Here is a 25,938-nt window from a genome sequence, read left to right as displayed (position 1 = left end):
AAAAGGCAACGGCTGGGCATGCTGCAGATGCGTTAAACCAAAAGGCGTCTTAGCTCTGCCTTCCTGTGGCCAGACAGCCTCCTCTGAATAGAAAAGCCCAGGTTTTAGAGGGTATACACTTCCCACCTGGGCCCAAGTCCACTTTTAGGATGTCCTGGTGTCAGGCTCTTTAGAAGACACATTCAGTAATGGGCCCTTTGTTTTCTGCTTGATCCCTGTACTAGCCCAACACCAGACATTGCATGGTACAAGAAAGGTGGGGACCTCCCATCCAACAAGGCCAAGTTCGAGAACTTTAACAAGGCTCTGCGCATCACCAATGTCTCTGAAGAGGACTCTGGGGAGTATTTCTGCCTGGCCTCCAACAAGATGGGCAGCATCCGGCACACGATCTCGGTGAGAGTAAAGGGTACGTTGTGTGTATTTCTCATTATGATTAAGTTGCCAGCCCTGAACACAAATGTCATGACACCGTTCCTGCTGTGGCCAGGAGGCAGAGGGAGTGGGGAGCTTCCAGTGTCCTGGCTAATGGCAACGGTGGGCTGCCATGGTGGTATCACTCCTGGGTTATAACTACAGGCGTTCATGGGCATGGATACTGAGGGAAGGAAATTGACCTTGGTGTTTGCCCAGCTCTGGGCACTCTCTGCAAGTGAGATCCCTCACAGAGCCTTTCCTTTCATTTTGCATTCCCATCTGTGGTGTGTCGTCTTAGCCTGTGCTGTCTGTGTTGTATGCATGGCACTATGCTTCTTCTTAAGGATGGGAATCATCATGGACCAAACCATTTTTAAGCCACTTCCCTCCCCTCAAAGCAGATACAGCTCACCTGAGCTGTCTCAACCTCAGAGCTCCTGTCCTTGTGGGTCCCTGTTAGATGATGGGCTGTGTGAGTCATTACTCAACCCAGGCAACATTGCAGACCGGGAGGTCGAGGGCTGAGGCTGAGTACAATCTTCTCAGCATACAGTTGGCTGGTTACATGACCTTGTCCTCAGCACTATACACACACAAGGGTGTTCTCATTCTTTTTGGTGGGTAACAAGAATTTGGAAGCCATAATCTAGAAGTTTCTTTTTCTCAGAAAAAATCCACTTGTTCACAAGAAATTGTTCAAATAATGGGAAGGCGTGAACAGCCAAGAACGACTCTGACCAGAGTTCAGTGCCTAAAAGAAAACAATTTAGGACTTTCCATTCTTATAACAACAGAATCCCAAAGGGTATGACCAAGCGCATCGTCAATGTCCTTGACCTCTCAGAGCCTCAGCAACTCAGTCCCTTGACAACTCAGCTGTAGTAGGTCTGGATGATCCTCAGCATCCGTGCATTGTAAACGCCCTTTGGAGAATCCTAACAAGCAGAGTCTGTTCTGTGGGCCCAGCTAACCAGCCACCTGGAGGCTGGGCTGAGCCATCATCCTGAGGGGGAACGATCGGGGCTGGGACTTAGGGGTTACCCACACACAGGAGCCCACCTGGCTTCTCGTGCCTGGCCTGTGCCATCTACCTCTGCCTGCCTTGTCTTTCAGCTGCTCCATACTGGCTGGATGAGCCCAAGAACCTGATCCTGGCTCCTGGTGAAGATGGGAGGCTGGTATGCCGAGCCAATGGGAACCCGAAGCCGACTGTGCAGTGGATGGTGAATGGAGAACCTTTGCAGTGTGAGTCGAGCTGCTCCATCTTTCCCTCCCACCTCAGAGGCTCTGTTGGTGAGCCAGATGTCCCTAAAGTGAAGGAGATGAACGGCTCATTGGCACTGCTTCCAGCAACCTTCCTCTGCAGGCATCTCAGAAGCAGAAAGCCTTCCTTATTTTTCTGGTGAAACAGGAGGCTAAGCAGCCCAGAACCTGTGGTTCTGTTCCTGTGTTTAGAGATCTGTGCTTCTTTGTGGTTTTCTTAACCTTTGCTTTCTGCATAACTCTAGAGCCCAGTTTAGAATCTGAACACTGAAGCCTCAACTCAGGTTTGGACTCTGAGTGGTAGGTGAGGTTTAGAATGTTATTAAGTTATGTTGTTAACCATTGATGGATCTAAGTCTCTCTAACAAAGGCCACCTAAAAGGTGGAGTTATGTGACCATGAGGAAGACTATGGCTGAATGGAAAGAAAAACAAAACTTAAGTATTTGGGGGAAACCGGTCCTGTCCAGATGGATTGAGTAGGCATCCCGGGATCCCTTTGAGCTGATGATGTTGGTCTGGTTTTTACATTCTGTTCTGTGTAGTCGCTTTACTTTTTAAATGTCTAGTCATTCACTTCTTTAAGGGTTGGGGAAGTGTAAACAGAGATATCAACTAGTGGAACTCAGAGGAGGAAGTGTGGCCAAGTGTGGCCAAGTGTGTACAGCAGCTCAGCCCAGATGGCCAAGTGTATATAACACACTTCTATACCTTCCTAATACTACAGTTCTTCATGTTGTGTGACCCCCCCGCCATAAAATTATTTTCTTATTACCTCATAACTGTAGTTTTGCTACTGTTATGAATCATAACATGAATATCTGATATGCAGAATATCTGATATGTGACCCCTTCAGACCCACAGGTTGAGAAACACTGGTGTATAGAGTAAGATAGTCTCACCCTTGGGGGTTAGCAACTGATCTTATCAACTCAGAATAGTTGTGACGTTTTAAAAGTCCTGAGCCTGAGGTCAGAACGCCTCTCTGCTCCGTCTGACATCCTGACATACACAACCATGTCCACAGCAGGCAGGCTGACATTGGGAGACATGGAAAGAACATGGCAGGGCTTCCTGTCTCAAGGTGCCGTGCCTCTGTCCCCCACTCAGTGTCCTTGGGAGACACTTCCATCGAGAACCTTTTCCACCCCAGAGTACACAAACTGTAGAGCCCAGAGGAGTGAAAGAACACAGCCCACAGACCACAAAGCTAAGTGTGGCCAACAGAGGCCCGTGGTGCATGGAGAAGGGAGCCACTGAGTGAAGAGAACATTTCAGGCATGCTCCCGCCATAACAAGCTCTACACTCAAGAGTCCAGGGTCCCCTGCAGCCAATCCCCAAATCTAAATCCACTAAATCTGGTGGGTTTCAGCCTTCAAAGCTCCAGGAAGAAATTGCTCTAACTTCTTTGTTCCCAGAACCCCCACCCTCTGAATTTCAGTTTTTCTTTTTTTTACTGCATGTTTAGGGTCTTTTTACTTCAGCTTATTTTAAAAGCTTTTTTGCCTTAATATTGTATTCTTCTCACACTTATCTATTTGTGCATAGGCATTTTTCATTGTTATGTGTTTCTTTTTTAGCCTCCTGTGTTTCTTATTTTTCTTTTCTTATTACACATTTACTATCTTTTATCTTAGCTTTCAAATAAAGGCGCTCTGTGTGTGTGTGTGTGTGTGTGTGTGTGTGTGTGTGTGTGTGTGTTCAGGCTCACACATGTGCCCACAGGTAAATGCCAGAGGACAACTTTAGTTGTTATTCATCAAGAGCTGTTACCTTGGTTTTAGAGACAAGATCTCTGACTAGCCTAGAGTTTGCCAAGTAGGCTAGACTGGATGGCCCGGGAACCCCAGATGTCTCTGCCTCCCCAGTGCTGGGATTAGAACATGTGTCACTAGTCTGGCTTTTTTTTTTTAAATATGGACTCTGAGATCAAACCAGGCCCTGTGCTTTTGCAGCAAGCAATTTGCTAAGCAGGCAATGACCCCAGCCTGGAACAGTGCTTCGAATTCTGCTTTATTCCCTCTCTTATGTTCATTTCACCTTCCCTACAGACTTCCCCTGGAGATCTTGTATCTGTGTATTGTGTTCGTTCCCCTCCATCTTCTTGATGTTGTGCTAGGCATGCCTCTTCGTTGTCTTTCCTTCTATCTAACCTTGATTCTGTGTATTTTCTCCTTCTTTACCTCATCCATTGACTATTTTTGTATATACTCTAAATAATTTTCAACTTCATAGCACATACACTTTTACCATTTTCTGTTCTACAGCCATTCATGATGCATCCATGGGCTTTATCCAATATTAAGTGTATTTCTATGCCAAGTATGGCTTGGTGTGGTTGCTGTCTCAGCAATTTGCTGTGCACTCTCTGAATAGTACTGGGAATTGGCCCCTTAAAAGTTCAATAAGATGATACACAAATGAACCTGGAGGAGCTATCAAAGCCAATGAATGTGTACGTCATAGCTCAGACACACAAGAAACATAAACAAATATATCAGCACATCTCTGGCAAAGGAGCATGGTTCCGCAGATTCTGAACTCAAAGAGGTGAAATTAGCAAATTACAGATGAAAGATTCAAATGTTTGCATGTAAAATGATCCATGACCTCAAAGAGGATGGAAACACGCAGACAAATAAAGTGAAGTGATCAGTTCAGGAGCAAGAGATGAAAGCCCATGATATAGACAAAGAAGTCAGAAGAAGAGCACAGGAAAAAGTCAGCAACAGGGATCCACAAGAAAATTGAGATTGGTTTTTAGTTTGGGGTTGGTTTTTTTTTTTTTTTAATCAAATAGAAATGTTGAAATGAAAAGCTCAATGAATCAAGTAAAATAACACAATGGAAACCATCAATAGATACATCATGAAGAAGAAAGATTATCAGAAATAGAAGGAAAGGCCAAAGAAGCAATCATCACTAAATTTAAAAAGCATCACTAACATCACTAAGATTTTTTTATAACTAATAATATAACTTCCAAAAATCCAGAGATACAATCAAGATATAAACCTAAAGACCCATGAAGCAATAGAAAGAGCTGAGATAGAAACTAAAAGTATAGAAAATCTATTCAATGAAATTATAGCAGAAAACTTCCCAAAATCTAACTGTACATATAGACATCTAAGCACTGTCTTAGTCGGGGTCTCTACTGCTGTGGTAAAACACCATGACCAAAGCAACTTGGTCAGGAAAGAGTTTACCTGGCTTATATTTTTACATCATCCTTTGTTTATCATCAAAGGAAGTCGGGACAGGAACTAAAACATGGCAGGGACCTAGAGGCAAAAACTGATTCAGAGACCATGAGGGGGTGCTGCTTACTAGCTTGCTCCCCATGTTTTGTTCATCCATGCTTTCTTATAGAACAGAAAACCACTTGCCCAAGAGTGGCACCATCATAGTGGGCTGGCCCTCCTACACCAATAACTAGTTAGGAAAATGTCCTATAAGCTTGCTTACAGCCCAGTCTTATGGAGGCATTTTCTCATTTGAGACTCCTTCCTCTTCGGTGACTCTAGCTTGTGTCAAGTCTCCATAAACGAGTCAGCACAAACAGAAAAGACATTTAGAATTCCAAATAGCCATGACCAGAGATTGATAACACAACATAGGCAAGATGCCCAAAGTATCAAACAAATAATAGCCAAACTATAAGAGAAACATATCAACTCACAAAGGCATCAGAATAACATCAGACCTCAATACGAACCCCCTATCTGACCAAGAAAGCATGGGTTTTTTTCAATGACTGCTTCAGTCATTGAAAGTAAAGTAACTATCAACCAAAATTGTTATATCCATCAAAATTATCTTTTAAAATTCATGTAGAGGAGCTGGAGATATGGCTCAGCCTGACAACCTGAATTTGGTCTCACAGGGTAGAAGGAGAGTACCGATTCCTATACATTTCCCTCTGACTTCCAGATATACATATGACACATGTATACCATGCCACATTTGCTAAATAAGTATTTACAAAGTAAATAAAGTCATGGAGAGATAAGGACATTTTAAGACAAACACAAATTGAAGCAATTCTTGACTACCAACCCACTCTGCAGAAATGCTAAAGAAATCCTAAACACAAAGAGGAATACAGTCTCAGCCAAGAGAACCCAGCAGAGAGTGTAACTTTTTTTGTTTAGAATAGATGAATAAGAAAAACTAAGAAGGCTCTATCCTGTCCAGCATAGTCAACTAGCAAACCCCTAATACAAAAGGTGAAGGATGCCACTACATATTTAGGAAACACTCCATCAAGAGGAGAGAATGATTGTGAATATATATGCATTGAATGCTGGATCTTCCCATTTCATAGAACAAGCACTCTGTAAATGTGCATGAAAGGACAGATGGTTCCTGATACAATAGTGGTGAGTGACCATAATATCCCATCTTATCAATAGATAGGCCATCTAGATGTATAGTCAGTAAAGAAACTTCAGAGTTAACCCACAGCTAAGATCAAATGGACTTGTCTGCCATTTACAGGAAAATCCACTCAACAGCTGTAAAATAGATGTTTGTCTCTAATCCATGAAGCTTCCACTAAAATAGATCACATTTATGCCATAAACAAGGTTTAACAATGCAGAAGAATTGAAATAACTTCTTGTATCTATTCAGGATGCAGTGAATTTTGACTGGAACCCAACAAGGAGAAAAAACCACAGAAGTTCACAAATGCTCTCTTGAATGAGCAGTGGGCCATTGCCAAAATCTGTGAGGAAAACTTGAAAGATTCAAGTGAAAACTAGAAGCTCCACTTGTCAGAACCTTTGGGATCTAACAAAGGCCGTTCTCAGAGAAACATTCATAGCTTCAAGGTTGCATACTGAAAAATTGCATATAAATAACTCAAGAATGAACCTCAAGGCCTCAGGAAAACAAGAACGATCCAAACCCCAAAGCGGTAGATGGAAAAGCAATAACAAAAATCAGAGAAGAAATTAATGAAATGGAAAGAAAAGGAACTGTACTAAGTCTTAATGAAACTGAGTGTGGTTCTTGAAAAATAAATGAAATTGATAAATTCTTATCAATGAACCAAAAGAAAGAGAGGATTCCAAAATTAATAAAGTTAGACATAAAAGGAGGACATCAGGACAGATTTCAATGAAATCTAGAGAATATTTAGGACATAGTTTAGGGAAACATATAATTTGAAAAGCCTAGAAGAAATAGGTAGGATCTAGATGCCTATCACCTACCAAAATTAAATCAAGAATGTATGAGCAACTTAAACAGATCCCAAAGAAGTAATAAATTGAAAACCTGACCAAGGCAGGATTCGCTGCTGAATTCAACAGACCTGTAAGGAAATACTAACACCAGCACTTCTCAATTGTTCATGAAGTAAAAAAAGAAGGAATGTTAACAGACTTGTGAAAAAGCCTGTATTGCTCTAACCTCAAACTTGACAAGGACACACACACAAACTATAAAGCTGGACATGATGAACCACTCAAGAGGCTAAGCCAGGAGACTGGAAACAAGGGAAGAGGTGTCAGGGGGGATGGGAGTATGACTAAAGTACATTGGTATATATGTATGAGACTATAATCCCATAACTTTTGTATGCTAAATAGAAATATCATTTTAAAAATAGTCGAGGAAAGGAACAGGTGGAGAAGCAGAGAAGACAGGCAAAGCAGGGAGGCAGCTTGCTGGGTACTGGCTTTGCATCCTCACAAACACAATAGGGGAGGAAACCAAGCTCTGAATTGCAGGAGGCCACAGGGGCGGTAAGCAGGCTAGCTATAGACTGCATTGGACTTCAGTGGGCTTGCACTTTGCTAAAACTGAATCTGTAGCTATCCCCAGGGAGTTTCATTACCCCATCATGTGCAGAGATGTAGCCCCATCCTGTGGACCACCCTCCTCTGTCTTTATAGAGTTTGGAGGAAGTAGGCAGTGGTGGTACACTTCAGAGCTTTGTCTTGTAGCTACACAGCCTGGAGCTTGGTCTCAGCTCTGGGATCATCTGTCTGCAAGAAGTACCTAAGAGAAGTGACTGGCAGGAAAACTGGGTTCATAAAATTGTCCAGGCAAGGATTGGTGGCGCCACTTCCCTGGTGGCTTTTTGCTGAGTAGGTCCCAAGGTAGATGATAAGGACACACACTCTGCCTTCATTTACCTTCTGCTGAGTCCCCAGATTCTCATCTGTTGTGTGGCACCATAGGGCCAGACTCCTGTCACTTGTAGGTCTGAGCAATTCCAGTGAGCTCACAGTCTCAGCAAGCCAAAGCATTTGCCTCCAGGCCCAGACATTTCCAGCGGTTACAAATGAGGAAAGTGACATTTCTTGACATTTCCGCAAATCTTTTGTTTTGCAGCTCCTTGTCATTCCCTCCTTTCACCATTCCCTCCCCTCACTCTTTCTTCTCGTGGTGAAGACAGGAATGGTGTTCCCTCAGGACAGATGTATTACTTGATTTGTCCCAAGTACCAGAGTGACATATGGACAGGGCCTACAGCTCCCCAAACCCAGCAACACAGGAGAACTATTGACAAGAATGGCCTCTATGTAGGCTACTTATCTTAGGAAGACCTTTTTGCAAACATGAAGACTCAGCTGACACGAAGCTCTTGCCAGTGGGCAGCTTTTTTGTATTTGAAAGAGGTCTTGCCCAAAGGAGGAAAAGATGGTGGGTTTGTCCATTTGGATGCTGCTGTATTCTTGCCAGTGCACACTGATTAAGATCATAATGGATGAATGTCAGGCACGTTGACTCATGCCTGCAATCCCAATGATTAGCAGCTAAGGCAGGAGGATTGCCATGAGTGTAAGGCTAGTCTGGGATATAGAATGGGTTCAAGGCCAGCAAGAGCTCTCAGAAAACTAATCAGCTGACTAAATAAATTGAGTGAAAACACTAACAGTATTGCTAGGCCTTGCGCTAGTCACTTTACACCTGTATGAAAAGTCTCAGGATGGGGGCTGGAGAGATGGCTCAGGGGTTAGGAGCACTGACTGCTCTACCAGAGGTCCTGAGTTCAATTCCCAGCAACCACATGGTGGCCCACAGTCATCTATAATGGGATCTGATGCCCTCTTCTGGTGTGTCTAAAGAGCTACAGTGTACTCACATACATAAAATAAATAAATAAATCTCTTATAAGAAAAAAAGAAAAGTCTCAGGATATCCTCACAAAATGCCATGAGGTGGTGGGTTGTCTCACAAAGCAGGAACTGAAGCAGTATTGACAGCACTGACTGGAAATGTGCTTAGATTCCCATTTGCAAAGTCTGTTTCCATAGCTTTTATTTTCAACCACAGCTGTCTAGCTATTGCCTGCAGAAAGCAAAGAGTCAGGTTCCCACCAGATGACAGATGGAGAAACAAATTCCCATAGGGTCCAGGTCACAGGATTCAACAGTGCTGAGAGTCTAGAAGCTGGATCTACTTGGGTTCACATTCCCAAGGATCCTTAGCATACTTGGGACCTTGTCAAGAGAAAGAGAGCCCTGCATGCTCTTCATTCTGTTCTGTTCCCTATCTTATGGGAAGCCTCTCTTTCTTACCTGTAGCGGCACCACCCAATCCCAACCGTGAGGTGGCTGGAGACACTATCATCTTCCGGGACACTCAGATCAGCAGCAGAGCAGTGTACCAATGTAACACATCCAACGAACATGGCTACCTGTTGGCCAATGCCTTTGTCAGTGTGTTGGGTGAGTCTCTGCCTACTAGCAGTGGGGCCTTCCTGGGGTCTAGTGATGTCGTGAGGTATGTTTTCTCTGCAGCCTAGCATATTGGGCAGGCTTGGGGAGGTGTGACCCATGAATGGAGGGCTTGCACTCCACCAAGCCAGGTGACCATGGGGCTCATTCTATCAGAGAAGCTGCACAGGAAGTGCTTCTGAGCATGGCTGCTGTATTCCTTGGGCAAGGAGAGGGAAGTGGGAACTGGTAGATCCACCATGTCTCGGGGCCATGGAGGATTGGCTCCAGAAGCTCTGAAACACTTTGGGGAAACACTTTGCAAAAGCCAGTCTAGATATGGGGCAGATGTGGGATAGACAAATGGATAAATTCACTCCCTCTTCACCTAAACACAGCAAGAATGACATGCTTTGACTTGTAACATGACTGTGGTCTACAACCGTGTCGGGCAGCATTTGTAATGCTCCTGGGACACCTGAATCCCAGGGACCGTAGGTTGGATCGGTTTCCCTTACACGAAGCTTGTAAAAGGAAGGGACTCTCAGAGTCTCGACTGCTGTAAGGGGAGGAACAAGGGAAGGAAAGGGAGAGTTGTGCTTCACATGCATATTGGAAAATTGGCCCTCTGGGGTTTCAGATGTACCTCCTCGGATGCTGTCTCCCCGGAACCAGCTCATCAGAGTGATCCTTTACAACCGGACACGGCTGGACTGTCCGTTCTTCGGGTCTCCCATTCCAACACTCCGATGGTAAGTCCCAGGAGACCAGGTCTCCCCAGCAGGGGTAGTCTGTCTTTTTGGTTCCCTTCTGCCCTGCAGGCAGTATTCAACAAAACCTGGGATCCTTAAACAGTCAAAGCTGGCCAATCTGGGTGAACCCCCATATTGTTCAGAGGGGCTGGAAAGATGCTAGTGGTTATAGGCAGAGCCTGCACGACTCAGAACTGTGTCTACCTTGAGCTCCCCAGCCCCCCAACCCTGCCATAGACTCTGCTGCTTCCTGGCTCCCTTGGGCCAGTCTTTTCTCAGTATGCTGTGTTTGCTGCTCTGTTGTGAGGTTTAAGAATGGGCAAGGAAGCAACCTGGATGGTGGTAACTACCACGTCTACGAAAACGGCAGTCTAGAAATCAAGATGATTCGCAAAGAGGATCAAGGCATCTACACCTGTGTGGCCACCAACATCCTGGGCAAAGCTGAAAATCAAGTCCGCCTGGAGGTCAAAGGCAAGCCAAGGGGGTTCCCTAGTGGGAGTTCAGGTAGGGCAATAAAGCCATGCTCACGGCTATCCATTGGTGCTGGTGCTTTTGGAAATGCCTCTGCCTGAGGTCTGATCCTGGTGGACATCAGCATGTCCTCTCAGCGACTCCAGCTGACCCAAGTGTGGGAACCCTGAGGCAGGCAGCCTATCAATCTGATCCAGAGCTCACCTACCTCCCCAAACCAGCACTCATATCATAGATTTCTGGGCCCGAGAACTATGTGGGGATTTTAATCACCCTACACACAGGAATCCCCACTCATCTTACAGCTAGTTGTATTCTGTGCCTGACATCTCAAGCTCAGGCACGTCACACTACATGGACACATAGGAGCTGGTGGGCAGAGAAGAGGTCAGTGGTCAGCTTTGCAGTTGTCTTCACAGACCCCACCAGGATCTACAGGATGCCTGAGGACCAGGTGGCCAAGAGGGGCACCACAGTGCAGCTGGAGTGCCGCGTGAAGCATGACCCCTCCCTGAAGCTCACAGTCTCCTGGCTGAAGGATGACGAGCCACTCTACATTGGAAACAGGTTTCTGCTCTCCACCACCTCTGATCCTTACACACAGTTAAGGGAAGTTTGCTCTTGCTTTCAGTGCCACACATGTCACTAGGGAGCTACTAGGAGTGATGGCCTTGGTGGCCCATTCCTCAGGGGCAACCCCAGGAACCTTTTCCTCCTCTTATCAGAGGCCTGTTGCTCTCTCCTTCACCTCTTCTCTCCCATCTTCTGTCTTCCTCGACCCTTCTCCTCCCTCCCTCCCTCTCTCTCTCTCTCTCTCTCTCTCTCTCTTTCTCTCTCTTCCTCCATCCCTCCCTCTCTCTCTCTTCCTTTTGATTTATTATGTACAGTGTTCTGTCTGCATATATGCCTGAATGCCAGAAGAGGGCGCTAGATCTCATTACAGATGAATGTGAACCACTATGTGGCTGCTGGGAATTGAACTCAGAACCTCTGGAAGAGCAGTCAGTGCTCCCAACCTCTGAGCCAACTCACCAGCCCCTCCTCTCAATTTTTTCCTCCCCTTTGCATCCCCCTCTTCTTATTCCCTTCCTTGCCTCTTTATTCTGCATTCCACACTCCAATCCCTTCTGCTCTGCTTGTAGTGCCCCCGCTCACCAGTAGAGGGCAGGCCTGACCTCGTCTGTCTCATCCAGTGAGATGCCTGATGCTTCTCAGCTCTAGATCTTCTGGATGATTTGACAGTGCCCCCAGCTGCACCTCCCACACCCCAGTTCTGATTTTATTGGTTTAAGGGCTCAGGTGCTGATAATATTTAAAGGTCCCCTGGGTATTTTGTAATGTGCAGTCGGGATTGAGAACTGCTGCTGATCCCATCTTCCCTTCCCAGGGCTTTTTGCTGTCTCTGAGCTAGGCAGAAAGACACCAGCCATTCCCAGTCTCGCCCAGCTTCATGCAGGCTTCACCCGCCTGTGTGCACTGGCATCCAGCGCTCACTGGTTTTGAAAGCTCTAGAGCTGTCCTGTATTGCTCTGGGATGCCCCCTCCCTTTGTTGGAAACAGGTTGTTTTCTGAGCTCAGAGAAGTCGAAACTGGTCCACGGGACAAGTCACGTGTAAGGGAAGGGGAGTGACAGCGGCCTGTCTTGGGTTGTCAGTGTAATCGTACCCTAATTTGGGAAGTGTGTACAGCACAAGAAAGGCTCAGAGCCGGGTCCAGTGTGGATGCTGAGGACTTCTGTGTCCAGTCAGTGTTGAGATGGTCCCTCACACCCCAGCAGGAGCCATGCTCTCTCTCTCACCTGGCCCAGCCACCTCCTTCACCTCCTCCTCACTCTCCCCTTGTGAGACAAAAGTATCAGTTATGCTCGGTATGTGAGCCACCCTCCCTCCTGCCAACCTCAGCCTGGCATCTCGCAGGATGAAGAAGGAAGACGACTCCCTGACCATCTTCGGAGTGGCAGAGCGGGACCAAGGCAGCTACACGTGCATGGCCAGCACTGAGCTGGACCAGGACCTGGCAAAGGCCTACCTCACTGTTCTAGGTAACAGCTGTCACCCACGTCAGTGCTACAACCCTTCTCCCTGCTTCCCAGCAGCCAGAGCGGCCGTAAGAACTGGGCAGTGCAGAGTCGGCAGCGGTTAGGCGCGATGACTTCTTGGGGTCTCTGGATTAGGAGCTGCCTCTCTCAAACAAGCTGAGGAGGACAGTGTGGGGTTCTGTCTCCTGAGTGAGGTTTTGACCTCCTGAGCCCAGCTGAAAGGTGTGGGACGGCAGAAAGTGGAGTGACTTCTGCCTCTTCTGCCCTCTCACAGCTACCTCCACACCACCAAGCTGACTAAAGCCGTCTTGAAGCAATGCTAGACCAAGAGGATGATGGTGGTGGTGGTGTGTGTGTGGTGTGTGCAGTGATGTGGTGTGAAGTGGTATAATATGGGATGGGGGGGTGTTGTGTTTGTGTCTAGATGTGTGGATGGGGAATGATTTGTGTATGTGTATGTGTGTGTGTGTGTGTACGTGTGTGGGGCTAATGGCATGTGTGTGAGTGTATATGTGTATATGGGGTATGATGTAGGATATATGTCTATGTGGGTGTAGCGTGGAGGGGGAGTGTTGTGTGTTATATGTATGTGTTTGTGTGGTGTGTGTGTCTGTGGAGGTGTGTGGTTGGAATGTTGTGTTTATGTAGGGGTGTGTGCGTGTGGTGTGTGGGGGGTGTGTGTTTACTTCCAGCACCTCCTCCAGTTTCCTTCCCCTCCTGTGCTGCTCCCAAGTGTTGGTGGCATTTCACACTGCCACACACTGACTTAGAGGATGCCACCCCTTCCTGTCCTTGCTGGCCTGTAAAGGGCAAGCCACTCTGATCAGATGAGAAGGTGGCTACCTCTTCCAGTGTAGCAGGTCCTCTGCTGCCATCTCTGTCCTGTTCCCTGTCTGCACTCCTGCAGTGGAGGCTGCACTTGCTGGCCAAGATGGGCCCAGATATGTTAACAGTACTAGGACAGGAAGAAGCCAGAAACTCCACTCCAGGCCATGGAGAGACACAAGGGGCCAGCTGGGAGGTGGACTGCCCAGGGATGGCTGCAAAAGCCTCAGTCATCCATCTGTGTCAGTCTAGAGCCCTTTAACCCTGATAACGTGCTAACCTGGATAACCTGCTAACCTGGATAACCCATCTTGCCGTTGCAGCTGATCAGGCCACTCCAACTAACCGTTTGGCTGCCCTGCCCAAAGGTAATTGGTACTAATCGGGGGCTCTGGAGCCCAGGGGTAGAATCGTGAGGAGAAATGTGCTGGTGGACAACACTTTCACATGCCCTGCATGTGACCTCTGACCCTCAGGCACCCACAGTCACCTGTCTTCCTGGCCCATGTCAAGACTCCTTCTGCAAGTTGGACTCATAAGTCTGGACCTCCATTTTTCTCTTTCTACCACACTTAGCCCTCCCTTAGGGTGCCTCGTGCTGACCCCTAGCTACGCCTCAGGTGCCTAATGGCCAGTCAGGAAAGCTTCCTCAGACATCCCCTACAGGCTCACCAATGTGTAGACTGCCACACACCTACTGCTATGCATCATGTACCCCGCCCCCACGCACACGCACGCACTCCTCACGCACACACGCACTACTGTGAACTTAAGTGACTCACTGTCGAGGTTAGTACATCTCAGCCTTCCTAACATGACAACCCGTTAATACAGTCCTCATGTTGTGGTGACCCCTCACCACCACCATAAAATTATTTTTGTTCATTCTGTACAGACTACATAAGTGTGTGCTGCCTCATGACTGTAATTTTACAACTATTATGAACCATAATGTAAAAATCTGTGTTTTTCGGTGGTCTTAGGCTACCACTGTGAAAGGGTTATTTGACCCCCACAGAGGAATTGTGACCCATGGGTTGAAAATCACTGTTCTAGGTCCTCCTAGTAACCAGCCAAAATATGGAAATAGCTGGTTCAGAGAGGTAAAATGTGGGAGAAAGTTATCTTCCTCCATTCTATGGCTGCATGACTTCTTCCAAAACCAGGACGAGGCTGATACTCCCTAGAACAACACTGCCAAAGCTGCTTCCTTTATCCTGTGTGGAAGTCTGTGGCCTCTGCTCTACACACTCACACAATCCAGACTGAGTCTCCTACCGGGCCTGTCCTGGCCTCTCTTGGTCCCTCCCGACTTCCCTCGTCTATCTGCCCCGCTCAGCACTGCAGAGCTCACCTGGCATGCTCCTGAGAGTCCTGGCATCCAGAAAGATAAGCAGTCATCATGAGGCGTGAGACCAAAAAAAGTCCCCGTTCCTCCCCACCAGCCTCCTTCGGGGAAGCAGCAGCTTACCCGTGATGTGTATGTTCTAAACGACCTGAAGAAACAGGATGGCCTCATTCCCTCCATCTTCCTGATTCTCCTTATTACCTTGTTCCATATTCTTTGATCTTCTTGGTTCTCCCTTGTCTCCTGGAGGGACTCGGGTGGTCCCTGGCTCTCTAGGGTAGGTTGGGGTTTGATCTACTGGCAGTAGAGACCTGAGCCCTCAGGGACTTGTCCAGGACTAGTACTCCCACCATGGAGAGGGACTGGCTCACCTTCAGGAGTTCAGAGTAATATCTTTTTCTTCTGCTTCAGGGCGGCCAGACCGACCCAGGGACCTGGAGCTCACTGACCTGGCCGAGAGGAGTGTGAGGCTGACGTGGATCCCCGGGGATGATAACAACAGCCCTATCACAGGTCAGCCTAGAGCCCTGTGCTCCAAAACCAGAGAGTCTTGGACCAAGGTCCCCTAGTGTCCGCTCACACCTCTGCCTCATAACCCATGCATGGAGGCCTTGGTTGTCCCGTGTCTTGGGAAGGCATCTTTGTGTCCCCGTCTATCCCGAGGAAACGATAAAGACAAACAGAAGCCATGAAGGATATGCTCTTAAAGCAGGACTCTGTGACTCCCAGACCAGCTCTGTCCTCCTTGTCCATTCAGACTACGTCGTTCAGTTTGAAGAGGACCAGTTCCAACCAGGGGTCTGGCATGACCACTCCAAGTTCCCAGGCAGTGTCAACTCAGCCGTCCTCCATCTGTCCCCATATGTCAACTACCAATTCCGAGTCATCGCTGTCAACGAGGTTGGAAGCAGCCACCCCAGCCTTCCATCTGAGCGGTACCGAACCAGTGGGGCACGTGAGTACTTGAGCCCCAGGTGCCCTGGGTTCGCACTGACACATCCCAGCTCCCGGCCATGGGGACTTAGGCTGGAACTGACTTGCTGTTCCAAGTTTTAGCCTCTTCACCTATGAAACAGAATGATAATGACACATACATCTCAGGGCTATGGTGAGGACTCCCACTTAAAAACCTGGGGAGATAGGTTAGTGGGAATAAGCACCAGCTGCCAAGTCTGATGACCTGAGTTTGATCCCTGGTACCCAATGGATGGAAGATGACTGAATCTCAAAAGTTGTCCTCTGACCTTCACCCATGCACTATGGCATATGTGAAGCCACACATGCATACACTAAACAAACACACAAACAAATAAATAGCTGTAATGTAGAAGAAAATGTGTCTTGAGGGCCAGAAAGATAGTTCAGCTGTGAAGCATAAAGGACGTGAATTCAGTTCCCAGGATCCATGTAAATGTGGGCCTGGTGGCACTCATCTGTCATCCTGACAATGGAGAAGTGGAGGGAAGGAAGCATGTCTGGGGCTTGCTGGTCAGCCACTGTCGCTGAATCACTGGTTCCAGGTACAGTGAGAGACCCTGTCTCAAACAGTAACGTGGAGAGTGAACGAGGAAGACACCCCTGGCCCCCACACATGTGCACATACAGATGCACATGAAAGGACAGAATAGAAAATACATGCCAGGCTCTTACTGTGGTGCCCATCACACAATAAACATACAGTAAATCTTAACTGTCATTTGTATTATTGTTAGTGATTCTTTATCATCTGCTTGAATGTGTAGAGCTGTGGCAGAGACATCCTTAAGAATATATATAATCTGGTGCTATGTCAGATTTCTCTTTGTAACACACCAAGATAATGGCTGAATTTATGCAACCACACCAGCTCACAGAGGTAGAAATGCTTTCCCTAAAACATTAAATACTAAGATAAGCCAGCATCTCACAAAACATACTCAGCAATGATCTATGAAGGGGACAGCGTACGGAGTTACCGCAGTGGTCACCTGCAAGGTGGAAAGCTTGTGGTAAGTGCTAACTCATCAAAGGATTACACTGAAAAGACATTAGCTCTACTTTGGGGGTGCAAGTCTTAGCCAGGAAGACATAGCACACATGGAAGAAAAAGAGTCAGGAGCTGAGAAGAACCAGAGTACAGAAGGGGCCAGTTAGGCAGGGAGGCGCACCGGGGGTCCTGGTCAGCCTCAGGATGGGTTTCAGCTTTATCTGTTTGGATTCCAGCCCCTGAGTCTAATCCCAGTGATGTGAAGGGCGAAGGGACAAGAAAGAACAATATGGAGATCACATGGACGGTGAGCGTACCTCCCCACCCCAGCCCCCAGTGGGCTGCTCACTTAACAGCAGACACCCAGGAGCCCCCATTCCTTACTCCCCTGGTGCCATGGTCTGCTTCGGTGTGTCTAACTCAGTGGCCCTCAACCTTCCTAATGCTGTGACCCTTTAACACGTCTCCTCACTGTGATGGCCCTCCCAACCATAAAAGTATTTTCATTACTACTTCACAACTGTAATTTTGCTACTGTTATGAATCGTCGTGTGAATATCTGATATACAGGATATCTGATATGTGACCCCTGTGAAAGTTGTTCAACACCTTCCCACCCGCAAGGGGTTGTGATCCGCAGGTTGAGAAACTCTGGTCTAACTGATTGGGACCACTGTCCTCTGAGAACCAAGCTAGTCTCAGAGTTGAACATTCAGAAATAAAACAGAATAAGTGTCTAGGAGCAGGAGTTCAGAGCAGAGATGGGAGCAGAGGTCACCAAATGTCACAGGCTTCCAGTCAGGCAAAATTCATCAAGAAGGCCAACAAATTAAAACAGTTTGGTTTTGAAGGCAGGACCTGGCTTTAGGAGAAGAGATGTGCAGGATGTCAGCACTGAGCTTGGTGTGCACTGGCTCTGTGCAGTGGGTTGTTGGAGGCTCTGGTGCCGTTACAAACCCCAGGTTCTTCCTACAGCATGGGCTAGGTGACCCAAAATGTCATCTCCCCTCTTCAGCCTTGCCCCCTGAACCTCCCTTCCAAACTAAAACTGAGATATATGTTTTCAAACTGACTTTTCCTAAGCCACTCCCAAGACTAAAATTGGAAAATACATTCACTCAAGTGGCACTGAGTCGCTGCGGTGAATATCGACCACAGAGATGTGGCGTTCGCCCCTCAGGGTCACCATTAGCCCTGTCACTCTGAAGCCTGCACCTCCAACATCCTTGACCAGCAGCTTTGGGATGAGCCTGAATTCTGGACAGCTCGTCCATGGCTCTATGTGGCAAGCATTACGAGCTTGGTTCCTGAGCCAGATCCTTAGGACCAACGGGTTTCTGTTGTCTTTAACCAGCTCTGATGTATGGAGAAGGATATATGGATTTGGTAGAACTGAAGTCAGTTCTGGACTTTTGGTCTTGTCTGTAAAAGAATAGTTTGGTTAGAGCAGAATCCTCTCTCTGACTCCGGAGATCATGGTTATCAGTGTTTGGTTCTCCATTCCTTCTGTCTTAGGAGGAAGTTTGCCCAAAGTAAAGAAAGCATTTCGATGCACCTGCAGTGTGGGCGGTGCTTGCAGTCAAAGTGATTAAGTCTCTGGTGAAGCTTTTGTCAGAGGAAATCTGGATGCCACAGAGTACCTATGATTTTAGGCTCCTCAGGGAGTCAGCAGAAACAGGGTGCCATCCCTTGCACTGCGAAGGAGCTGGCCACCGACAGGCAAGCCTGGGTAGTGTGTTTGGCACAGATGAAGAGGGCAAGCTGTGGCTGGCTTTACCGACACCCTGTCCACCCTGTCTGTCTGCCTGTCTGTCTGTTTCTCCCTGCATAGCCTATGAATGCTACCTCTGCCTTTGGTCCCAACCTACGCTACATTGTCAAGTGGCGACGGAGAGAGACCCGAGAGACTTGGAACAATGTGACAGTGTGGGGTTCTCGCTATGTGGTGGGGCAGACCCCTGTCTACGTACCCTATGAGATCCGAGTCCAGGCTGAAAATGACTTTGGGAAAGGCCCTGAGCCTGACACCGTCATTGGGTACTCGGGAGAAGATTGTGAGTATTGGCCCACCTCCCTCCCTGAACAGGACCCTCACTGTCAAGCTATAGGTGGCCACTCTCATGGGCTGAGAAACTCAAGTATCATGGGAAGGCAACCAGTTCCCAAGAGACAGGGCCACCCTACCATGTCCTGGGCTGTACAGCACCTGGTAACATTCAGGAGGAGAATTATCTTTTGAATACATCCTCCTTAGTCCAGTACACACCCCAGTGCTGGAACTTTACAACTGTAAAACAGGAGAGTCTAGAGACAACCCTTTCAAGGATTCTACAACAGCAAATGTCATGCTTGAGAAAAGAAGCCAGGTCCCCAGGTCCCCAGATCCCCAGACAGGTTGCTTTACTGCCAAGCCTTGCTGGCATCAAGAAAGACTTTAGGACTCCCATTTGAAAAAGCTATTTAGATGCTCCAAGGAATCAGTGCACAGGCTAGGCTCCCATAGCAGGGGAGCCACAGGCAGAGATGTCTGCAGAGCACCAGCTAGAGTCTTTTCTGACCCAACATCTGCCAGCATTCCAACACTGTTCCTGGCCCATGGAATTGAACACAAAATGGGATGTTCTTAGGAAGTCGGCCCTGGGCAAATCAACATTCTAGACCTAGAATGTTGAAAGTGTGAGTCTGGCCTGTGTATCAGCATCAGTGAGTGTGACAGCTTGTGAGCAAAGCAGAGCTTTGGCAGAGTCAATCAGACTCGACTGCTGGGTCTGGGTCTGATCCAAGAAGAGATTAAAGGATTGGTGGGGTGAGCAGAAAGAAGGGACGAGAGCAGATCTTACTAGGAGTGGACACAGTAGGCAAGACTGGGCTCCAGGTGAGGTCTGTGGTCCCATGATGGTGAAGAGGGAAGCCGTGAGGACTGAGTCCCAGAAGCAATGATGGAGTGGGCCCACTGGAAATGAGCAGAGGGACCCCACCTAGTCCAGGAATCTAGGGGGGCTGCCAGTCAGTGAGTGTGACTGCAGGCTTCCCAGATGGCCCCATTGTTTCCATCATATCTGTCCACCCTGGGCTCTGTGCATCTCTGCGGCAGCTTTGCTTTGGTTGCAGTGCAGGGGCCACAGCGAGAGTTCCTTTTCTGAACGAAATTGGGACATCTTCTTTCTACAGATAGTGTTTCTGTTGGTACACTCAGAGTTGATTATTGATAATTTTTTAAGGGTATTCGAGGAAAACCCTAAGGGCTCTGAGCCTTCTGAGAGCTTGCAAGAACTTGTGATTTCCCTTTGAGCTTCAAAGGGGTGGGGGACACATGAGTCACCACCACTTGTGAGCATTGCCCCAGAAGCCGTGACTATGTGTAGGGGATCTGGCAGCGGAGCGAGCGCAGAGCTGCCAACCTGCAGCCCAGCAGAGGAAGCCAGGGGAAGCAATGGCCACTCCCCTTTACTCCACCCTGGCACCCATGTTGGCACCTCCTATGGTCTAAATTCCTCAAGCCTGAGGAAAAAGTACTCAGCTGACAAGGTCCAGAAAGAGCAGTGGGAACAGGTAGAGAAAGTGAAAAGTAAGTTAGATGTTCCCTGTGCTGCCACAAATCGTTGCTCTGGTCACCTGAATTGTCACCCTTTTGTCCTAAGACTTCACTGCTCTCTGGAGTACCCAGTATGCATTAGAGTAGAGATTCAGGCTCAGAACACATCATAGGGGACCCCAGAGTCCAAGAGCCAGCCTTGCCTGTTTAACCAGCTCTCTGTCCCCACACATTGCAGATCCCAGGGCTGCACCCACTGAAGTTAAAATCCGAGTCCTGAACAGCACAGCCATCAGCCTTCAGTGGAACCGAGTCTACTCTGACACGGTCCAGGGCCAGCTCAGAGAGTATCGAGTGAGAAGGCCAGCCCCCAGCCCCACCTAACCACCTTCTTGCTAACCAGGGGAAGGGGTAGCAGCCTTGGTGTGTAGGGGATCTCGAGGGACCCTAGGAGTACTTGTAGAATCTAACGTTGATTCAAGATGATTTCTGGGATTTGAAATTTCCCAGTGGGGAACATATCCATGCATACATATACTTATGTATATTATACATAGGTTCATGTATCACTTAGCAACAGGGATATGTTCTGAGAAATGCATCATTAGCCAACGTTGTCATTGTGCCAGCATTACGGTGCATACTGAGACAAACCTAGCTGGTATAAGTCAATTCCTCAGCATGGCAGCTTGCTGCAATAAACACACACAGCAAGCATTAGATGTGTGAGGCTGTGGCCAGTGTGATGTTGACACTGTTTTACAGGAAGCTGCATTTTCCAAATAGGATAAAAAAGAAAATGTAGGACCTGGGCATAGCTCAGTGGGAGAGGGCTTGCCTAACATTAATGAGGCCTGCACTGCAAAAGCAAAACAGTAACACAGAGTAAGGGAGAGGGCTTGCCCAACATTAATGAGGCCTGCACTGCAAAAGCAAAACAGTAACACAGAGTTAGGGAGAGGGCTTGCACAACATTAATGAGGCCTGCACTGCAAAAGCAAACTAGTAACACAGAGTAAGGGAGAGGGCTTGCCCAACATTAATGAGGCCTGTACTGCAAAAGCAAAACAGTAACACAGAGTAACTATGAAACAGAGGATAATAGTATAAACATGTAACCCAGTAACCTAGTGATGATCAGCACCAAACAGTACAATTGTATTGCTATCGTTTTGTGACTGGTGGCCCAGCAGACCTTTTAACACAGCACCAGCACGACCATACGTGGAATACTTTGTAATATGACGTCATGGTAGCTACAACCATCACTAGGTGAAAGAACCATATGGGGTTGGTCTCTTCCTAACAGGAACATCACACACCTCATGCCTATAGGAACACACGTGATATACTGAAAGATCAAGCTTGGCTAGAACGCCTTAGGAGGGTGCTAGGTTTCAGCCGGTCCTGCAGAGCACACATGTTTGCTATCCATATGTGAACAGACATGTGTATCTTCATGTATATAACTGAAGCACCCCTGAGCTGCACCCTTTCCCTCAGAGGCTCCTGCTGAGCTGTTTGCTTTCCCAACCTGGTTGCAGAAAGTCACACTAACGGGCAAAGCCACCAAAGGGATGTAAGCTGCCTCCCAGTTACCTCAGCCAACTCTGCTACCTGACACAGATTCCAAAGGACCTGATCTCTTGTGCTTTCAACCTGGGAGCAGTTTCTGCCGAGTCACCTGTCCTCAGAGGGCTGGACTGGGGTTGTAGGGAGAGGTGACACAGGACTTTCCCTCAGGAGCTATCTGCATTTCAGTTGGCAGTGAGGGTGATATCACATGGGTTCCCACTGGGTCTGTGAATTCTGAGGTCATCAAGAGTTGGCTGATGGACAGCTGGGGACACACAGAAGGGGGTCAGTCCCTTCTTGGAAAATGAACTTGGCGGAAAACTAAATAAAGGAAGGCCGGGTGCACCTGACCTAGCTCCTCCTCAACAGTTAACTTTTAACCTTTAACCTGCTGGCCCAGAGATTTTTCTTTCTGAAGTACTTACCGGTCTCCATAAGTCTGGATTTCCTCACCACTTGGCTGGTGACGCTGCTGTGACACATGTCCCATGGCTTCCTACCACTGCTAATATGACCTTCACTATACCCTTGACCTCTGCCACCTCCAAGGCAACCCTTCCCGTCCGAGCTCAGCTGCCTGCAGCCCTGTACCCTTACTGACTTGGACCTGTGTCTGCCGTCTGAGAGATCTTCAACGGTATGTGAAGAAATCGCTTGGCTTCCAAGAATTAATTCAACCATTGCTCATATCTCCGACTGTTTGGGACAACCTGCTCCTTGTGTGCCCACCTTCTGTCTCCCTAAACTCTACTAATCCAACTGAAAGCAAAATGGTCATTGAGCACCAGGCACAAAGCTTTCCGCGCCAGGATCCGTGGTTCACATTTATGGTTCTGGCATGGACTCTCTCTGTGCAACATGTTGCCCAGCTGGGACATAGTCTCCAAAGATGTGGTGGCATGGCTCCAAGAATGAGTGAAAATTTTAACCTTGTTTCATATTCACCATTATTCTATTCATGATTGGGACCCTAAGGCTGTCCTGCCCTCCTGAATGGGGAGGATGAGGTCATCTGCGACTGAGAGCAGCCTATAGCAAGCCAAGGGAGGACCAGTCACTACCACCACTAACCACTAACCTGGCCTTGCTGCCTAGCCCCTTACCAACCCACCTCTGTCTCAAAGGCTTACTACTGGAGGGAAAGCAGTTTGTTGAAGAACCTGTGGGTGTCTCAGAAGAGACAGCAGGCTAGCTTCCCTGGTGACCGTCCCCGGGGCGTGGTGGCTCGCCTATTCCCCTACAGTAACTACAAGCTGGAGATGGTTGTGGTCAATGGGAGAGGTGATGGGCCTCGAAGTGAAACCAAGGAATTCACCACCCCGGAAGGAGGTAGGTCTGACCTGCAGCTCGTCAAGGTGGGTTTGGACAAGGGTGGTGCCACCTGGAGCAGCTCCAGCATGGTTTAACATGGACAGCCAGGGTGACCTCAGCAAGTGGATAACCATCACCAAAATCACCCACCCTCATGGAACTTGTTTATCAAGAGATCTGTGCAATGTGTCCATGGCATTCCAGACACAGGCTATGAGACTGACCCCACCACGTCCTCTGAGGAGAAGCCACATGTACGCCTGGCCATTTCAATGTCCTGCTTACCATCACCCAAGACCTGCACGAGCTTTCCCCATAGCATCGAGAAACACTCCTGGGAAGTTGGTCTATGTGTATAGAGTACTGCCAAGTGTCAGCCCGCCCTGCTGTGGGTTTGTGGTTTGATCTAACCCTGGGGTCCAGACATCTACAAAGTTCTATTATCACCTTGGTTCCCCGTTGGCTCTTTTATCCACTTGGCATGAGCTATGCCTTCTCTGTTTCTCCTCCCTCCCTCCTTAACTGTTTTCCTATTTTTCTTCTCTTCCTCCTCTCGCTTCTCCCTTGATCGTCCCTCTTGTCTTCTCTATCCCTGTCTCTCCCTCCTTCCCCAGTTTGGTTCCTATCATTAGTCTCTCCCCATCACCCACCCCGCCCCTTTCAAGCTGCTCTGTCCTGAGTCTCTATCTCCTCCTCGACAGAGCTTGGATTCCCAGCTCAGAAGCTGGGGCCTGCTGCTGCAGCCAGTGGTGAGAGCCCTTGGCTGGGGACTCGGAACTACAACCTTGCCACAAGACAGTCATGATCGGTTCCCTACCTGGGAGTGACTCTATGGTTTAGAGGTATATTTGCAGGATTGAAGCCACCTAATTCATGCCAACTCCAGGGTAGCTGCTAAATGGAGACTCACTTGACTTCTTCCTCCAGTTCAACAGCAGTAGCTGAGCCTGCTTGGCTTTATACTAGGTGAAAGTGGTTGCCAGGCAGGCAGCAGGCTCTGCCCTCAAGGAGCCAGGGCTGGGTTCAGCATTAGTCCAGCACAGGGATACCTAAGGTCATGCCTTCATGCCTGTACTTTGTTTTCTGTGTTCTCATCCTCCCTGCCCTCACCTCCTGGCTCCCTCCTCCTTCCCCAAGTACCCAGTGCCCCTAGGCGTTTCAGAGTCCGACAGCCCAACCTGGAGACCATCAACCTGGAGTGGGACCACCCAGAGCACCCCAACGGAATCCTGATTGGATACACTCTCAGATACGTGCCCTGTATGTTCTGTTTTTCTGCTCTCTCTAAATCAGAAACAATCACAAACTGTTTCCCACTATTTTCTTGACGGGTGGAGATTGGAAGCCTGTGTATACAGAGGGCATTGCATAGGAATGAGAGAGCTAAGGAGAGCTCCCCATAACTAAGGGAGCAGGCAGGACCCAGTCCCTGCCCTTCTTACACAGCCTCACCTGCAGGGGGCAGCAAAGGGTAGTCTAATGAGGGTGACTATCCCAGCCCCCCCTGGGAGCTGGTAGTCTCCAGCACCTACAAGTCTAAGCAGGAGTGTTCCTCTCCCATTGGCCCTTCTATCTGATGGGCAATCAGTGTGTGTGCAGGCATCTAAGGACGCTCAGGAGTCTCCAGGCAGGAACAGGGATGTCACTGCACTTCAAAAATGTTAAGACCTCTAGTGTAGACAGTGCTGTCCCTCCCTGGGAAGTTCAAAGGGCCAGTGATGTGTTATTGACACTTTAGCAGTCAACAATGTGCCCTCCATGCTGCTCTGAATTGATCTCTGGACCTGACCATTCCCCTCCTGTATTGAAGAAGGTGGTCTTTTATAAAAGAGGCAAAAGCAATCGAGGCCCTGGGGAATTTCCCCGGTTCTGTTTGGACAGAAGAAAAGAATTCAAAAGATTTGACCTTGACAGAAGACTGGGGAAGTGTGAAATGAGCTTTTAGAAATGGCCATGTGACTTTTCAGAAGCTAGAAACGCTGGGCTCAGTGACAAATGTGAACCCTGAGGTACACTGGGACTTCCTCAGTACTTCTAATGGGCGGTCCCAATGGAAGGGATTTGTGCCCAATGCTCACCCCTTAAACCAAGTCTTGAATATTGCTAGGCCACATTCCCCTTCCAGAAACTCCGGAAGCTGCCCTATAACTCATGCAGGGACTCAACCTCCCACTTGCCTCTCTCCCCAGTTAATGGAACCAAACTGGGAAAGCAGATGGTGGAAAACTTCTCTCCCAATCAGACCAAGTTCTCGGTGCAGAGAGCAGACCCCGTGTCACGTTACCGATTCTCCCTCAGTGCCAGGACACAGGTGGGCTCTGGAGAAGCAGCCACAGAGGAGTCCCCAGCACCTCCAAATGAAGGTAGGTCCTCGGTGGCCATCTTTGGAGTAAAAGGCCCTAGCTAATCTGGACACGTAGAGAAGCACACCAGAAACATACTGGGTTTGGCCTTCCAGGGTGGAAAGGAAGTGAGGCCACAAGTCCTCAGCCCCATGGTGGGAGATAGCCTGTCTTGGGTGATGAGAGATGTCAGTAATGTATCAGGAACGTCATCACTCTTAGATGTACAGGCAGACTGGTCTCCCACTTTGCCTTGACTTGCTCAGCTATCAGCTGTCCGTCCTTGTATGGGGATAAGGAAGGACATGTGAGATGAGAGGCAATCAAGGGGACATGAGAAATAACCATCCTGATGAACCCCAAAGAATCAAATTGCTCATCTATCAAGGGAGGCAAGAATATCACTGAGAATCCTAAG

General features: G+C 48.1%; 1 protein-coding gene across 1 annotated transcript in view; it reads left to right on the top strand.

Moving 5' to 3' along the window:
* Nfasc (neurofascin) overlaps window positions 1-25,938 on the top strand; it is a 93,721-nt gene that overhangs the window by 42,627 nt on the left and 25,156 nt on the right. Inside the window, exons 9-22 of the mRNA XM_028764634.1 lie at window positions 225-409; window positions 1,531-1,662; window positions 9,223-9,366; window positions 9,995-10,106; window positions 10,414-10,580; window positions 11,000-11,147; window positions 12,497-12,621; window positions 13,767-13,811; window positions 15,203-15,304; window positions 15,549-15,746; window positions 16,994-17,064; window positions 18,589-18,811; window positions 24,316-24,438; window positions 25,368-25,541. Coding sequence (XP_028620467.1) covers window positions 225-409; window positions 1,531-1,662; window positions 9,223-9,366; window positions 9,995-10,106; window positions 10,414-10,580; window positions 11,000-11,147; window positions 12,497-12,621; window positions 13,767-13,811; window positions 15,203-15,304; window positions 15,549-15,746; window positions 16,994-17,064; window positions 18,589-18,811; window positions 24,316-24,438; window positions 25,368-25,541 — 1,949 coding nt within the window. The remainder of the gene's footprint in view (window positions 1-224; window positions 410-1,530; window positions 1,663-9,222; window positions 9,367-9,994; window positions 10,107-10,413; window positions 10,581-10,999; window positions 11,148-12,496; window positions 12,622-13,766; window positions 13,812-15,202; window positions 15,305-15,548; window positions 15,747-16,993; window positions 17,065-18,588; window positions 18,812-24,315; window positions 24,439-25,367; window positions 25,542-25,938) is intronic.

The sequence above is a fragment of the Grammomys surdaster genome, unplaced genomic scaffold (genome assembly GCF_004785775.1).
Source record: "Grammomys surdaster isolate TR1022 unplaced genomic scaffold, NIH_TR_1.0 145, whole genome shotgun sequence".
Lineage (NCBI taxonomy): Eukaryota > Metazoa > Chordata > Mammalia > Rodentia > Muridae > Grammomys > Grammomys surdaster.
Note: the sequence above shows the minus strand (reverse complement) of the source record. Positions and strands in the feature narration are given on the sequence as shown.